The sequence below is a fragment of the Ptychodera flava genome, chromosome 19 (genome assembly GCF_041260155.1).
Source record: "Ptychodera flava strain L36383 chromosome 19, AS_Pfla_20210202, whole genome shotgun sequence".
NCBI classification, from domain to species: domain Eukaryota; kingdom Metazoa; phylum Hemichordata; class Enteropneusta; family Ptychoderidae; genus Ptychodera; species Ptychodera flava.
Genome location: NC_091946.1, coordinates 20,703,308 through 20,720,707, shown reverse-complemented (window position 1 = coordinate 20,720,707; position 17,400 = coordinate 20,703,308). Strand labels below are relative to the sequence as shown.

Here is a 17,400-nt window from a genome sequence, read left to right as displayed (position 1 = left end):
TGAGTCCATCCGTTCACGCAGATATCTCGGATATTTTGACAAAATGTCATGTGACCTCAGTGACCTTTGACCTCAAATATACATATTTGTCCATAACTCAGTAACCACAAGTGCTACAGCCTTCATGTATGGTATGATGGGACACCTTATGATGCCACATATTGTACCTCATTACTTATGCGCATATCTAATTTTGAGCGAGCCAATAGAGCTAGAGGTCTGATTTTTGGTATATAGGGATAACTTAGCAAAACAATTTTTTTGACAAAATGTCATGTGACCTCGGTGACCTTTGACCTCAAATGTACATATTTGTCCATAACTCAGTAACCACAAGTGCTACAGCCTTCATGTATGGTATGATGGGACACCTTATGACGCCACATATTGTACCTCATTACTTATCCGCATATCTAATTTTGAGCGAGCCAATAGAGCTAGAGGTCTGATTTTTGGTATATAGGGATAACTTAGCAAAACAATTTTTTTGACAAAATGTCACGTGACCTCGGTGACCTTTGACCTCAAATATACATATTTTTCCATAACTCGGTAACCACAAGTGCTACACCCTTCATGTTTGGTATGATTGGACACCTTATGACGCCACATACTGTACCTATAAATAATTATGTGCATATCTCATTCTGAGCGAACCAATAGAGCTGGATGTCTGATTTTTGGTATATAGGGATAACTATAGGAGAGAAATTTTTTGACCAAATGTCATGTGATCTCGTTGACCTTTTACCTAAAATATATGTTTATGTCAATAAATAAGTAACCAAAAGTGCTATGTCCTTTGTATTTAGTAGGATGGGAGACCTTATGACAACACACGCTTTACCTCATTAATTATGTACACATCTAATTCTGGGCAAGCGAATAGAGCTAGAGATCTGATTTTTTGGCATATAGGGATTAATTAGCAATATAATTTTTTTTTTTCAAAATGTCATGTGACCTCGATGACCTTTGACCTTGATTATACATATATATGCATATTTCGTAACCACAAGTTCTATACCCTGCAATTTTGATAGGATATTAGACCTTAAGATGTCACATCTTGTACCTCATTTATAATGCGCATATGTATTTCTTGGCTGGCCAATACTGCTAGAGGTCTGATCTTTTTTCCCAATTTAGAACCATAACTTAGACATGCCTCATGTGTTTCAAATTGGGAACAATGACATAGACCTATGTGCCCATAGATCTCAACATATACACTCCAGTGATACTTCTTAATGACCACATTTTCCTACCCCATCAAGACTAATACTCCTATTACAAGTGGGGACTATGTCATTGTAAATGACTTGTTGAGTTAATGGTTGTATCACAGTATTCGATATATCTAATTCTGTATTTTTTCCATTTTATATTCTGAATAATTACATTAAACATATTTCACTGTCTCCAGTACATTTCATTTAAGTATTTTCACTTCATGCACTTTATCCCTTTCACACATGTTCAAATATCTGACCAGAGAACAAACAGTAAATAGTCCAGGATGGGAGCTACAGTGTCATTGACGCTATCATGTTTTTTCTGTTATGTACACAATCTGACTGGCAGTGGGGTTATAGAGTATCCTATAGTTTTGTAGCTGTAACTACCCATTTTGCCAGTTTCTGTACCTATGCTGTTGTGAGTCTGACAGTGGTACCGTATTACTGAGTGTGGTACGGGTTTGTAACTCTAACTACACATAGTTTCTGTACCAATACTGTTTACTCTGATATTTCCCTATCCTCTGTTCTTTGTGAAAGTTCACATACAAATGTTTGCCTCTTTAGTAATGAAAACAAACCCCCCAATTATGACCTCTTTTGTGTAAAGGCTAGTGAGATCAACATGAAGACAAACACATCAACATGTACATACACATATCAGAGGTCACTGCAATTTTTAGACCATACGCACAATACAGGACAAGAGTTGTATTGCTTATATGTAAATCAACGGCAACAAAAACATGTCAAAGGTCAAGGTTGTTTTGACCTCGCAGACTTGCAGAACCCTATATGAGTATTCTATACTTGTGGAAATCTTGAACTGATATAAATGGACCATATTATCATGATGGGAACCTTTGACCCCATCGCTTTCACAATGTAATAAAATGCTTCAAGAGAAAAAACAATCCTAAGTCGTCAAGGAAATCAGTCTATAAATATTTATCAAACTATTTTTGTTACGTTATTCATTCTAAGGTATTCCATGAACACTTAGGTATACTATACATAGTCTTCACATGTGTGTGGCCGTCAGTGCATGGATATTTACAAGCTTTGAGAAACATGCCTCCTGATGTAAGTTTTTTTTTGTACAATCTGTGTTTTTATAAAACCCTTTCAGACCTTAACACCCACATATACATGTACATGTAGACTGGTAATTTTGGTATAGTTCCCAGAAAGTCAAGGCAAAACACCTGACAGTATTACACAGAAAACATATTGTGCAACAGATTACAATAAAAACACAGAAAGCAAATTGTTCAACACGTCAAATTCAACCGAAAAGAAAACATAGCCAGTGTGAAGTAAACAGGTAGACAGCGTAGCAAAGTCTGATACCTACATTTGTTGGGATTCATAGGAAATATATTATTGGAGTTAACATTGTGTACAATGGCTGCTCTGTATCCACCTTTCTGGGCATTCAGCACCTATAGATAGCAAAAAACAAAACACAATACAAGGAATGAAACTCTGGTTTCAACTCAGGAATAACTTTTCTTCAAAAGTGATTGGAAACTGTAAGTTATCACTGCATATTTGCTGATGTCCATATATGGTAAAATCTACATGTTGGCCATATTTACTTGTAGAATGTGCGTGACTCTGGGCAGTTTAGAGAGGGAGCACTATTTTGTGTGGTCCCCACACTTCACTTAAAATTAATGATTGACAACTAAAATAAAAGTGATCAAACCCCTTTAACTGTACATAGTTTTTCTGTTTTTGATGTTTGTTAAATTGTGCAACTTGTCTGAATTTGAATAAACTCTCATTTCACTTAGGGGCTAAATTTTTGATCTCGATATATACAATTTTACTTCCTGTGATTTACACTTATCAGACTACAACCTTCGTTGTATGTCAAGTTCGTAACCTTTCCGATATGCGACATCAAAATTGGATAGAAGACCTCTAATGTATCTTGATCACTGTCTTTTTTTAAGCAATTTATATCGGCAACAATCTTTGTATGACATGAATCTCTTAACAATTACAGTGTAAAATATAAAATACTGGAGGTCAATGAGTCCATTTTGATGTCACCTGACCAAAGGTCACAACCTTGACTCATTCTACTGACAAGGTCGCAATACGGCATCTAAAAACTCAAGGAACCAAATCTGTTCATGTTGAGTTTGAAAGGGTATACTCGATATCATTGAGTTGTGCAGAAAAAGGGGAACTTTCATTCTGAAATACTTTGATTATCTGATTTGTGTAAAACACAAAATACAAACAGTATGAATCACTGAAATCTTGACACTGCAACCACGGTAACAGAGTAATAATCAGGGATGTAATACTGCACATGTAGATATTTTTGAAGCTCTTAACCGGCTCACCCCTCAATTCCCTGTAAACAGATCCCTTATCTCCATTGATAAAGTTTTGGGACAACCATGGTGGTGAAAGGGTTAAGGTGTCTCTCAGAGCCTTCATCACTGAATTTCCATTGCAATCATAGCATTACAGCAAAATTTGACTGCTCAAAATACAGTGTGTTTCAGAGGAACGGACACTTTGTCAATAACAAGAAACATCAAATGTCCTTTTCTGATTGATGGCAAATTCTCTCCATCCCTTTGTTTCATGAAGTGACTCTCTGCTGTGTGTTTCATTTTCATGTTTATATCACATCCATATGAACATCAAAAAATTATGACCTTTATTTACAATTGACTATTCAAATTTTCCACCCGACAGTTTTTGTGTTGCGAGATGGAAAAGTAGAACAGGATTTGATAATCTACCGTTCAGTTGATTTCTTGCATATTTGCATACATGTAAAATGAATACTCTCAACTTTCAAAAGAAAGTTTAAACTATTGTGTTTCATGACCAGAACAAAAGTTGGCATTCACATTCCCAAGTTTTGTATGTGTCAAGCAAATCACCTAACATTTACAATTATGTGAAATATTTCATTAAAATCTCTGAGGAAAATTAAATCTTAATCCTTTCCTGCCAGACAGTATTTAGACTATTACTTCCCCACCAGCCAAGTCAGTAAAAAGCGGTATTGAGCCAAATTATGACGTATTTTCACCCGCTTGGCTTGGTATGTTATAGCATCTTTAGTCCAAAAAAATCAAGTTTACAGTATTTACATTTTCAACAGCCTACAAATGTACAGTATATGTTAAAATACACCATATGGAATATGTTATGTTTCATTAATTTTAACCATTTTAACCTGATGGTGAAATATGGACTTGGCAGGAAAAGGGTTAAAGTTGCACAAACAAGAATGGTGAGAACCTTTGAACTTTTCGGTAATAAGTTTCAAAATGAGTGACTACCCAAGTACTAACTGTGAATGGGAACACAACTGTATGATTTGTGTGGTGCGAAAATCTCACACAGCAAATTCTGCATGACAGTGAGGGAAATAGATATACACTTTTTATTTCTACATACCATGAGATCAAAATCGCAGCCTGATCTCTGCATAATGACAAAGAAAGGCAACGTCATATTCTTGGGAGGCGGAGCTATCTCTTTGCATCCATGGATGGGCTCTGCCTCCACCAACAAACCCTGCAGGTAAAACAGCAAAACACTTTATCAGTATTGGGGTCATGGTATTTCATGATAGATAAATCTTCTTGCACACTGTACAAATATCAGAATGACACTTCATTCTACATTGGTATACCTAAATTTAATGTTGTAAATGACTTTTTCGAGTCATTTTACACAGTCGCTGTAGCCATCCTATCCTGCCAAATAGATACAGTGTGCTAATAATGATATTGTCAAACATCTGCAATTTTCCTGAATTTGTTTTTGGCTTGGATTCTTCTATGAAATGAATAAATTTCATTAACATGTCAGCTCATCTAGACGTGTCTACTTTCTCGGAAATTCAAAAATGACATTCAAAGAGAGTTACAGGGACACTCTGCACAAAAGCACACATTAATGATACATCTATGGGCAGGGAGCTGTGAAATCATCTCACAAAAAATGTACTGTAATCAGTTTCAGGCATGTGTACGCTACAATGGTTTCAAGGAAAATCTAACCTAGATACATAAGAGACTACCGTGTATACCTTGCAAGAAGTCAGCACGGCAAAACTGACAAGACATTCTACACAGACAGACAGTAGCAATGGAAAACAGCCTGAATAAGTCTGGTCATTTGTGAGTGATTTGTTCTTTTTGTGTATTATGACTTTTGTCTATACACCATTGCGATAGAGAAATAATTGATAGAATGTCTAGACTGACGCTCAATGTAAGAGATTGTCTTTGAATACATGCATGATCAACTTTCTGCAGCATGCAAGGACAGCATCAGTTACATGTAAGCTGGAACGATACACTGGATTTGTACATGTACATGTACATACATGTACCGGTAAGTATACGATGGTGTGGACAGTACTGCAGACAGCAGTCAGATGGGGTTACATGTGGCTGCAGTACAACCAGTATACAAAAACCATATTACTATGTCTCAACTCTATACGAAAATGACATAAATCAAGCTTTGGAAACATCATTCTTTACAAATCATCATTATCATAATTATCATATTTAGTAGTTATACCATCATGAAATATCATCATTATTTCGCCATATGGCTAGCCGCACACCTATTACTGTCTCTATAATCTAATCTTGTGAAATGGCACAGAAAACTAGTACTTTTGAAACAAAGGTGTGAAATTACACCTGGACAAAGTCTCTTGTCCATACCATATACTATATTTTATTCACTAGTATGCCGTTTTTATCCGGTTTCTGCTGTATTTTACACAATAAAGACAACCACATACACACTTACAGTCATTCCTCCAGGAGGCAGGGCATAGCCAAAGTTTGATGGCATATCATCATATCTCTTAGTTTTGTTTTCTGCAGATGTCTGGAAGAGACAAAGCACACATAATGTTATGAAACTTCTATGTAAAAAAATATTTTTACAAACAGGAAACGAAAACATTTCATCCATGTTCTGAAATTCTCAAACCAAAGTTTCAAATGAGGAAGGAAGTAGAACTGATACAAAAAATAATAGTATTTATTTAAACATAGGGCCAAAGTCCCTGAAGCTACTATAGACATGGATACAAAATTAAGTATTTCCTGACTGTATGAAATTATCTCACTAAGGTCATCCAAGGGACATGTAAACCAAATATTAAAGCTGTCTGACCAGCGGTTTTGAAAAAACAAGCAACTCAACAGTTGACAGAGCTCTGCTGTGTTGTGTAGAGAATAACCTTTTGTGACACATGTATTGATGAAGAAGGTGGATATCTTTGATAGCTCATTTCAGGATGGCCTGACCAAAAATGGAAAAAAATTCCGTAAAAATACAGATTTGCATATTTCATCAGACTATATTAGTCTATAATAGCAAATAAACGAGAGTTAATTACATTCTAATTAAAGTAAACAAGACTTGCTTAAATCAAGATTTACGTCATAATAAAACAGCATATCTGTCAGGTTATAAAGAATCTTCAGCTGGTTATCTATATCTGTATTTTCATCCTATTAACCAAGCACATTTTAACTTTCAAATTAACATTGTAAGTTCTGTTGAATAAGTTGAGACTGTAGTACTCAGAGAAAGCACACTGACGAGACAAATGTTTGAAACTTAAGAAGTTCAAGGTCATCAAAAGCATTATAAGGAATCATGTAACACTTTCATTGCACTGTTTACACAGATTGCATAATTGCTATAAATAGCACATGAGGAATCTTACAGCCCAGCTTTACCGTAAAAACCCTATCACTTTGACCACTCTTTTAATTGACCACTCTATTTTTTTCCTCAAAAGTAATCTCATTTTATCCTTACCAAGTCAACCATAATGGAAATTAGAACTTTCTCTATCTCTATTTATTTGACCACCCTATCATGACAAACTATTATGAGCAATTTCTTTTAGATAACATAAATGGTGGTTCAGAATATATCAAAGTTGGGATTCAGGAAAGTTGCCTTTACATGTTTTAATCCTCCAAGTTGGTAAGCATTTCACTATGAACTGTCAAAAAAAGTTGAACGTTCTGATAATTCCACACTAAAATTATTTTGGCTTTGATGATTTCCTAATTAATTCAATTATTTAAAATCATATTAATTATTTTTTTCTGGGTGAATTGATAGGGTTTATACAGTACAAGAATTACATACAATGTAAGTCAAACTTTGACCAAAAATGACAAAAAAATTCCTTAAAAATACACATTTGCATATTTCATCACAATTTGAACAAATCTAAGTTGGGTTATCCCTAGGGACCTGTATACCAATAACAAAGCTGTCTGACCAGCGGTTATGAAGAAGAAGATTTTTTACCAAAAACACCTTTTTTGGCATTAATTGCCTATTTTCAACAATATCAAAAATTAAAAAAAATGGTTTCTCAAAATCATATTCTTCATCTACACAACAAATATCAAATCAGTAAGTACTGCGGTTCTCAAGATATTTGAGTGGACGGACGCCTCACAAACGGACATACATACATACATACATACATACATACATACATACAGACTGACGACGGACGCCGGACGGATACCCATCCCAATAGCTTCTATAGACTATAGTCTATAGTAGCTATTGAAGAATAATAAATTTTACTTTTTGATATCAAAGATTGACATGATTTAAGCACAACATATCGAATCTATATTGATATCTGGATTTGGGGAAGTAAATATCTCATAGCATATTTATAAACGGCTGTTTAAAAATCTCAAAAAAATTCTCTATTGCGAAGAAAGTTCACAATTATCCCACTGTTGTGACACAAAATTACAATATTTACTTGTACAGTAAGTTCAGTAAAAACTGTCATATTTTCATGCTGACAGTATGGTAGGTCTTTGCCAGGCAAGTCAGTGAAAATCATGTTTGTGTATTGAAGATATTTTGGGTCATGAGTTTAGGTTATAATGAGATATTTGATGCTGTGTCTGTTTGAACCACTTTGACCTGATCACAACAGACGTTCATGTGCATAGCCAGGATGTGGGTCAATGGCTGTATAGCAGGTTTAAACATCATAGAAATCATCAGATTTTCTTCAAGGGACCCATAACACTTTGTGTCACTAACTGGTACAGAAGTCAAAACAGCTTTCAGAGTCATGAAAGTTGGTCAACAATATTTTTGTAGCAAGCAACATACATGACGGACTGTACTGGAAAGTGTATACCCTCACATCGGGCCAAATACATACACGTGTGTGTCTCCATTAACATGACTTGGGGTAGGTGAGTGTGGAACTGTTTTTAAATTTTTCCTTTCCAATAGTGTACGACTGATCAAATTGAAAAGAATTAACAGAAACCTACATCAAAATTAATTATGCATGATTTTAGATGGACTGAGTGACCAGAAACATATTTAACTTGGCCCCAGTAATACCCTAGACTAAAATGCCAATCACACTGTACTTCCCCAAAAATATCTGTGTGCTCATAAACCCCTGACTTGTCAATGATATTTTTGCACATGACATGGAACACATGTTGTATACTCACCACAATGACGTCTGCATCCACACAGGTCACATGAAACAAAGCAAGCAGGTTCACCACGGTGAAAATGTAGAGGGTGGTGACCGATGACGGTATACTTGTACTGTAAGGTGGCATTTTGAGCCTGTTCTGAAAAAAAATAACGACCACAAAAAATTTAAGTGTCTTTTACTCAGAAAGTCAACAAAGTCTGTCCTCTAAAAAGTCATAAAGTTGTGAGATCGATGGCATTTGCATAGCAGGAACTGATTCTTACCAGATTAAAGTGCATACAATATGTGTATATTTACATAGTTCAGGTTGAGACATCCTGTAACTTATGAAAAGACAATGGCTTCTTATTAAATTAAAATGTAAAAAGCATGTATTTATGATATATTAAGGCAGCAATGACAGCGTTCATGGCAAACTTTGATTTCATCAAACAAATCTTCCTGTGTACATGTATAAACACATACATTTCAAGTAACCTAATAGTCATGACACAGCAAAGTGGACAAGTCACTGACAAAGCAATTTTGGGGTCAGAAAGATAAATTTGCATTGTTGAACTGTCCCAGAGCTATCACTGATTGCCATCAACATGGAACACATACATTGTACGGTTAAAGTCCACTGGGAGTATGTGTACATTACAATATTTTGTTAGCCCTTTTCAATGAGCAATTTGAGTTTTATGTTGATAGTCAGGGATCTGGTGACAGTTTATGGCTCTGTCGAAAGCTGAGTGGTTTTTTTTCTCTTTTTTGGATGCATTATACAGCAGACTCTAGACAACCATCACCGCATGTACTGTACACGTATGTGTGCTGTATAAAATGTAGATCATGGAGGGACTGTGTGTGGATCAAACTATGACTAAAGACTGACCTTTGACAAAATTACATCACGCATAGTGAAAATCATACCCTGACCCAATTCTTAGGGGTAATTAGGACAAACAACCTTTTGAAGTTACCAAACATTATATTTTTGCAGTTTGGTATGTTCACGCCATTTTTCCACAAAAGGTTCCACTTCTCCAGGGAAGCAAGAAAATCAAATGTATATAAGAAACTATATTTTTATTTGGACAAATTCCCCATAAAAATATACATGTACATTAAATATATGTACATACAGTTAACCTTGTACCATGGCAACCACCATATGATGCGAAACTGACAGACTCACACACATACAGAATTGTCCGTCATCAGTTCCTGACATCACAGCAAAGCAGAGTGGCTCTAAGTGACACACACACAAGGCTTAAAAAACATCCATTCATAACACCTGCGCCAACATCACTTTACATGTATAGATCATTAGATGCATGCTGTTGTTATGATTGAGGAATAGGTTTTACCGTACATAGACTGATCGTGGAGTCACGACTATGAGAAACAGTGTCATCATACAATAGGCTCAAGTTAAGTACTGGCTGCAGGGATTCAATATCATATTGATTGTCACATTGGTCATAATTGCCTACCTGAAAGCATTGTACAACACAGTGTACATGTACAATGGCCTAATCATCTTATGAAACCGACTTGAACAGGGAAGATGTCCTTGTACACTCATGTTGAACGCCCACATAATATTTTTTTTATAAAAATATACGTGATACGTAATACATATTTTTATGTTCAATATCACTGACGACTATGATGTTAAAATAATTTCACTAATCATGGCTGACATAACCAAAGGTGACAAAAAACCCCAACATGTCATGTCCACGTTTATGAAGCCTTTTTAAATTATGTTTTCCAAATAAAAAATTTATCTTCACCTCCTCAAAAACAAATTGGACTGTATCAAATTTTTGAACAGAAAGATGATTTGAAAAAACTGACTAACATTCAAGCTCTATTAAAGGGTCAGTAGCTGTCACTTTTGATAATTTTTTTTTCGGTATGTCAATTGCAAGTTCTTGATCTATCCCAAAAGCATGTTGAAACACCCACTATACACATGTATTAAGCTTGTCAAGATAGGATCTCTACAGTATGCTTCATAGGATCTCTACCGTGTAAAATGCACCGTTATTATGTTTGTATTCTAGTTCTGACCAGAATGCAGTTTACATGTACACATGTACAGGCTGAGTTGACAAGCTGATTACTGTGTATCTCAACATGCTTTGAGGACTAGAACAAGAAACTATAGTTCACTTTTTCAAAACAATGATATTGAAAATATTTTCAAACGTTACTGGCTACATGTACTGGCCTTTGTCACTGTTAATTGCATGTTCCAGTATTTTTGTTTTCTGTGGAACAAAAATTGTGAAAATATTACCAGCAGTTACAGCTTTTGTCCCATTGATACAACCACACTCATTTTGTAAACAAAGACAATGACTACTAGACCTAGATGGTGATCTTTCATATCCTAAGGGACCATGGATAATTAAAACATGCGCACAGTAAACGAAACTACATGTAAGTGTGTTTGTCCCCACCCCCCTCCCCTAAACGAAAGTTTGGAAGTGCGAAAATCCAACCAAACCTCATTCTGTATCTGCATCCAACAATCGGTGACTGCGTCGCTATGAAATCACTCATACGCTACGCAACCCCCACCCCCACCCCGGGCATACCCCCTCTAAAATCAATCTCTGTTCAGCACAAACTCAACAATGATGCAACCAGTAGAATGAAATGAAACAAGTGTATCAAAAATGATTGTTATGTTATTTTACTTGTGCACTGATCCACATATATGTCAAAAGAATGCTGGTGTAGCACAAACAATATAGCGCAATATTTTGCGATTGAAAACGTGTAACGAGACGTTGCAATAGGAAAACCTGTAGTGCGATTTTTGTGCACGGTAATCGAAACACAACCAAACCCCCTCCCTCAAAACACTACAGTTGCGTTTACCGTTCGCATGTTTTAATTATCCACGGCCCCCAATCACCTCTGGTCATAATGTGAGTATTCATAGTGTTCAAACATTTACCCCCTCCCTCAAAACACTACAGTTGCGTTTACCGTTCGCATGTTTTAATTATCCACGGCCCCCAATCACCTCTGGTCATAATGTGAGTATTCATAGTGTATTCATGTGCATCAATAGCTATTGAAACTATGTATCAAATGACCCATCCAACTATTTTGGCTCAGTTTATGGTTTGTCATAAAAATGACACGCATCAAAAATTTTCATGAAGCATCGTTACTTTTACAAGATACCTTTCTGAAATAATTACATGTCCGATTGTCGTCAGTGAGAGAAAGCAAAACACTTCGACTGTGGATACCATTACCACATATCACACACAACAAGTCACATGAGACTGAATTGGAGTAGGAAACCCTCTTCTACAAATGGCAAAGAGTTCATTTTAATTCAGCACTCTAAAAACTTTCTAAATTTGAAAATAAAATAACTTGTGCATCCACTTTTAAGTGCCTGCCACTATAAATTTTTTCACTTTTTTTCACAAATTTGAAACAAAATGAAATGAACCACAACAAATGTTTCTTCCAAATACATAAATCTCCAAAGACTTGATGAAAGTGGTAATTAACACCTACACATACATGTACATGTGCGTGTGAGAATCACTTTGTACTTCATTTGGACTTCATTGCTCAATGACATATTAATTTGACGATATAAGATAAGGATTTAAAGTTCTGAATAAATTTATGTAATTTACTGACAGCGGTCGTCAACATTCACGCCAGAAATGAAAGTAACTAACGCATTGACTAAATATGTACATGTACATGTACAAGTATTTCCATCTCAAAAATAAAAACAACCAATGAAATTTCAGGCTCCCCATATAATGAATGACATTGGTCATTACATATTCAGAGAAATACATGACCCATATTATCAGCAATTTGGAATACCAGTTCAATGGCCGATTAAATTATGATTACTCATTGTGTATGACAAATTACATGGGTGTACCAGTACATGTACTGTATATTGCAAATGAATTCACTTCCTTGTTGGCAAATTCTATTCAAAAATTTTCATGTATTATGTCAACAACATTCAGGCAAACTCTATAATTTGATAATTTTTTTTTCACAAAAAGATGTACACTCTCAGGAAAAGTCCTTACCGTTGCCAATGTCAATGTAACGTGAAGTATGTACCAGTAGCGTATGTTCCACTTTCGGCCAACATACAAAATTGGACAACATGTAAATGCCCTCAGGCGCCTGCACATGGCAGATGGCTATTGGATGTACCATGTGTGCACACTCCATAGTGGAATATGACACACTTTTACATGAGAAGGTGTATACCGTTTGCACAGGCATTCATACCCACTACAGGGCTCGAAATTAACTTTTTTCCCTAGTAGTCCCATTGGGCTACCATTTTCTGAAGTTGGTAGCCCAGTGACAAGGTCTGGTAGCCCATGCATGAATGAAGAGTTTATTTGTAAAGGATACTTTTATTTATAGCTTGACAATGAAAGATTTATTTTGCATGATTTTATCCGGGAAGTGAATTTTCTAGTCATGTAACATCAATACCTGCAGATCATAGCCTTAGGAGTACGGTATAGCATGTATAGTGGACAACGGTAACGCCTCAAAGTTTGACGACCTATTCACACATACGCAGTACTTATACGTAAGTTTTGGTGTTCGCCAAGACAACGACTTTTCACTCAGCACGTGTAAACATAACATGGCTAAAATAGATCGGCTATGAATTTCAGGATGACAACTTGGTACAGTCATGTTCTTAATACTTTCGTGGCAATTTTGGCCATATTTCTCCACCATAGTACACTATCATGAGATGAGCTGGTTCACTTCGGAACCCGTAATTTATGGATGGCTCGACAGCTTTATCTTTGCAGTTTGAATAATTTTGTGTTTAATTGTGAGTGATACATTGTGATTAAATAACTATGAAAATGAATTTTCATTGGCCATCATTTCCCGAGCCTGTCATCCAAGTAAATCAGTTCAGATAATGATATTTTAGTTTGGTTGACTGTATGAGCGTCGGTCATCTCACAGCGATCAACATCATGTTGCCCACTAAGTAATTTCGTGTCCCACGCTTTGGTAGTCCGTGTGGGCTACCATTTCATGGGTTTTGGTAGCCCCAGGGAAAAGTTGGTAGTCTGTGGACGCGGGACTACCGCTAATTTCGAGCCCTGCACTAACTATATGAACAAACACTGGCATGCAACCATGTTATATCTACTTGTACATGCAGTTTTGTTCCTTTGATGCAAATAAAGAACGGTCCAGTGGTGCCAGCTGTGGCTAATGTGTGGTAAGATGTACCATTATCTGATATCCAAGTAACGTACATGTATGTGTGTGTGTGTGTGTGTGTATGCATGAGTACCGTGTACAGGTCAATTCATGGGGCGATTTATTAAAACTGATTACAAAATAATTGACTATAATGCAGTACATGCTGAGTATATCTAACCATATCTAGGCCAGAATGCTCTTTAGATATTTACCAGTAAAGTATCAATTGCCCAGGGATGGCATGTAGATCAGGACTTAGTGCCATAATGTGTGCTTTGTTTCATTTTTCAGTACTCTGCCGGCAGAAGTGCAGCCAACTGGTATTCCTCCTTTTGCTGGAGCCAAGGCATAAATTTAAATATTCTGCAGTTTAAACATTTTGTAAAGAACCTGCCTACATGGACATGTTTCCTTGAGAAACCTGCAAAAGCAATTGCTTTTTGATATTTCAAACTTGACTGATAATTAGGCTAGCCCCTATCAGCACTGAATCAGTGCTATGCACACTAACTGTATGACAAAACTATAGTTTGAATTGCAAGTTTACCAGAACTTGTCCTGTGTATCCTACCCTCTTGAGATGGTGCACATCAGGGCCTATATGCAGTGACAAAGTTTCATTTACTCAAAAGTTTTAGAAATAATTTTCTGTTTTGCTTGTGTGGACTATTTTCAAAGACTAGTGAGTATGATGGTTTTCACCATCTTGTTCTTGTAAAAATGTAAAATTCATCTTTATTCTTCTATAGATAACATAAAGAAGAGCAACCAATCTGAATTTCAAACGTTGTAAATTTTGTTCACCTATAAATCCTAAAATTTGCACATTGACCCCTGAATGTTATTCTTGATAATGAAAGACAATGGTTTGAGTGTCATTGAAAGTCTTAGAAAGAGTCAAAACTTTCAGTTTCAGGGCCCATATGTACATGTCGCCTTTCAAGATTTGAGCTCTCATCCCTTGGAACAAAGAGGCTTTTTGTTCATTACACTTTGAAAGTTACATGTACATGTAACTTACGTTGCACTGTATATTCAACTGTTTCTTCTATATCTGATTGACGAAACCTATATTTCACAAGTCATGATAACTTTTTAAAAGTAGCAAAAATATGCCAATTTTAAAGTTTCAGCGGATTTAAAAACCTTTTTTGCTATTACGCATAATACTACATACATTGTATATACAATACATGTAACTAGGGTAAACTTCTGTTGAACCATACCTATGCATGTCCACCATTGAATAATAATATGGTGTTGTGTTAGTTCAGTCTGGTGATCAGGTATTGACTCGATGGTGATGTCATCACATTGAAACGTATCGGAACCCATTCTGAATAAAGGGCAATAGCAGAGAGTATTTCTGCACACTCCATCATATAGGAGGTACATGTACATGTACTGTACGTGCCCTTATTGTGAACTCAGATCTGTTCAAATCTGCATCAATCTTTGTCACAAATTTGGTGATAAATAGCTCCTTCGTATTGTATCTGTTTAAAGAGAGCTAACCCTCTTCCATTATTGCGCTTTCACATTTAGCATCTACAGGTCGGCCTAGAAACCACAAGCAGTCCCGGGAACCCTACCCAACTTGTCACATGTACAACTTGTGCACTCAAGACACACACAAGAAAATCATGATATCAGTTCATTCATTCATATAGTGATATGTAACTTCTGGTTTTGATAATATCTTGACTATTAATCACCTTTTTTGTTCCAAACTGTGGATGACAGTATGTAATTGCTATGTTTAATTTCAGTTGACATGGAGTAAAATTTTGATGAGTTTTCTGCACTATCTCCCACATGTTCCAGCCTCAATATGATTTGATATAAATCATTTGTTCCACACTAATCAACTTTCTTTATGTCTGGCCAGTCAAGTTAGAACAATAGACTTGTACCAAGTTCTGGTTGTGTAAAGGTAATTACATTGGCCATACACATGTATCTCGTTGGCATTACCAACCCATCTTTCTCTTTTGCAGCTCATTTATATAAATCAGTATTTACAAACAGTCCACTTAAAACTCCAGGGACTTGAAAGACTTGTACACACACATTTACATGTCATAAAATATGGGTCAAAAATGCCAAATGAATAAATAGTGTACATCACTTTTCCCCATTGTTACTTGCAAGAAGACACCATCAACATGCGAAAGTTCTCCTTGAAGCAGGACAGTTTCTCAGGGTTATGTAGGTCATTTCCCCCACACTCATCATGACCTGAGTTCAATTAGTCTAGAACATTCTCAAGGTCACTGCCCTTGATGACCTCACAAACCTTGAATTCAATTAGTCATGTTTGGAATGTTCTGGAAAGTTGATTAGTTGTGTAAGGGAGATAATTTTAGAACAGTAATTAGCATGTCAATAAAGTTCTAGATTGTTCTTATATGCCTTTATAAAAGGGACGTGCACAGCTTCCAGTCAGACTTTGGGATCGTGTCTCTTGTGTGTTACTAAACTCCAGCAGTAGTCATTCTCAAGACTTTTCAAGACCTTCACTGTCAACGCTGGATTTATACTGTGGACTTTGTGCAGCTTCAGCCTGCAAGCCAAAGGACTGTTCATTCATCCAACTGACTGTTACAACTCTGAGACTGGAGCTTTGCCGTCCCAGCTGAGATAAGTAGTCTGTACACTTTTAAAGCTTGTACTCTATCCCTGACTTAGCAATTAGTTTTATTTTCGTAATAAATTTTGTTTAAACGTTAACTGCTGAGTTCACCTTTTTGTTCGTTTTCTCTGCACGTAACAAAATTGGGGCTTGTCCGGGAAACGAATATTTTGAGCCGTTTGACAACATTTTGCCTGCCCTTTCAAAACTACTGTATACTGTGAACTCAGCGAATTTAATCATGGCGGAATTTAAACCAGACGAATTTATGGATGACCTTGATCAGGACACATTTAATTCCCTCAGAAAAGACAACCTCATAGCACTGGCAAATTTCCTTAAAGTAGATGTCAAAAGATCTATGCGCAAGCGAGAAATTCAATTCAAGATTGCAAAACATTTAGTTAATTCTGGCCATTTTGAAGAGTCTGCCTTAAAAGATTATGAGCCTGAGTCTTCCTTCGAACTCAAAAAATTAGAATTAGAAATTCAGGCAGATTTGGAGCTTAAAAAATTGGCATTAGAAAAAGAAAAAATACAAATGCAATTACAAATGAAAGAAAAAGAATTGCAAATGGAAGAAAGACAGAAAGAAAAAGAAAGGCAGAAAGATTAGAAATGGAAGAAAGACAGAAAGAGAGGGAATTGGAAATGAAAGAAAAAGAATTGCAAATGGAAGAAAGACAAAGGGAGAAAGAAAGAGAGGAAAAAGAAAAGGAAGAGAATTAGCAGAACACCAACTGCAGTTAGAAATGAGACGTTTAGAGCTT

General features: G+C 36.0%; 1 protein-coding gene across 2 annotated transcripts in view; it reads right to left on the bottom strand.

Moving 5' to 3' along the window:
- LOC139118856 (E3 ubiquitin-protein ligase RNF13-like) overlaps window positions 1-17,400 on the bottom strand; it is a 36,484-nt gene that overhangs the window by 11,015 nt on the left and 8,069 nt on the right. The window contains exons 2-5 of one of the 2 annotated variants that reach the window (XM_070682369.1): window positions 8,768-8,893; window positions 6,045-6,125; window positions 4,671-4,790; window positions 2,593-2,680 (exon numbers count right to left, since the gene is read on the bottom strand). In XM_070682369.1, coding sequence (XP_070538470.1) covers window positions 2,593-2,680; window positions 4,671-4,790; window positions 6,045-6,125; window positions 8,768-8,881 — 403 coding nt within the window. In that variant the 5' untranslated portion in view covers window positions 8,882-8,893. The remainder of the gene's footprint in view (window positions 1-2,592; window positions 2,681-4,670; window positions 4,791-6,044; window positions 6,126-8,767; window positions 8,894-17,400) is intronic. The other variant, XM_070682370.1, reaches the window with a different exon arrangement.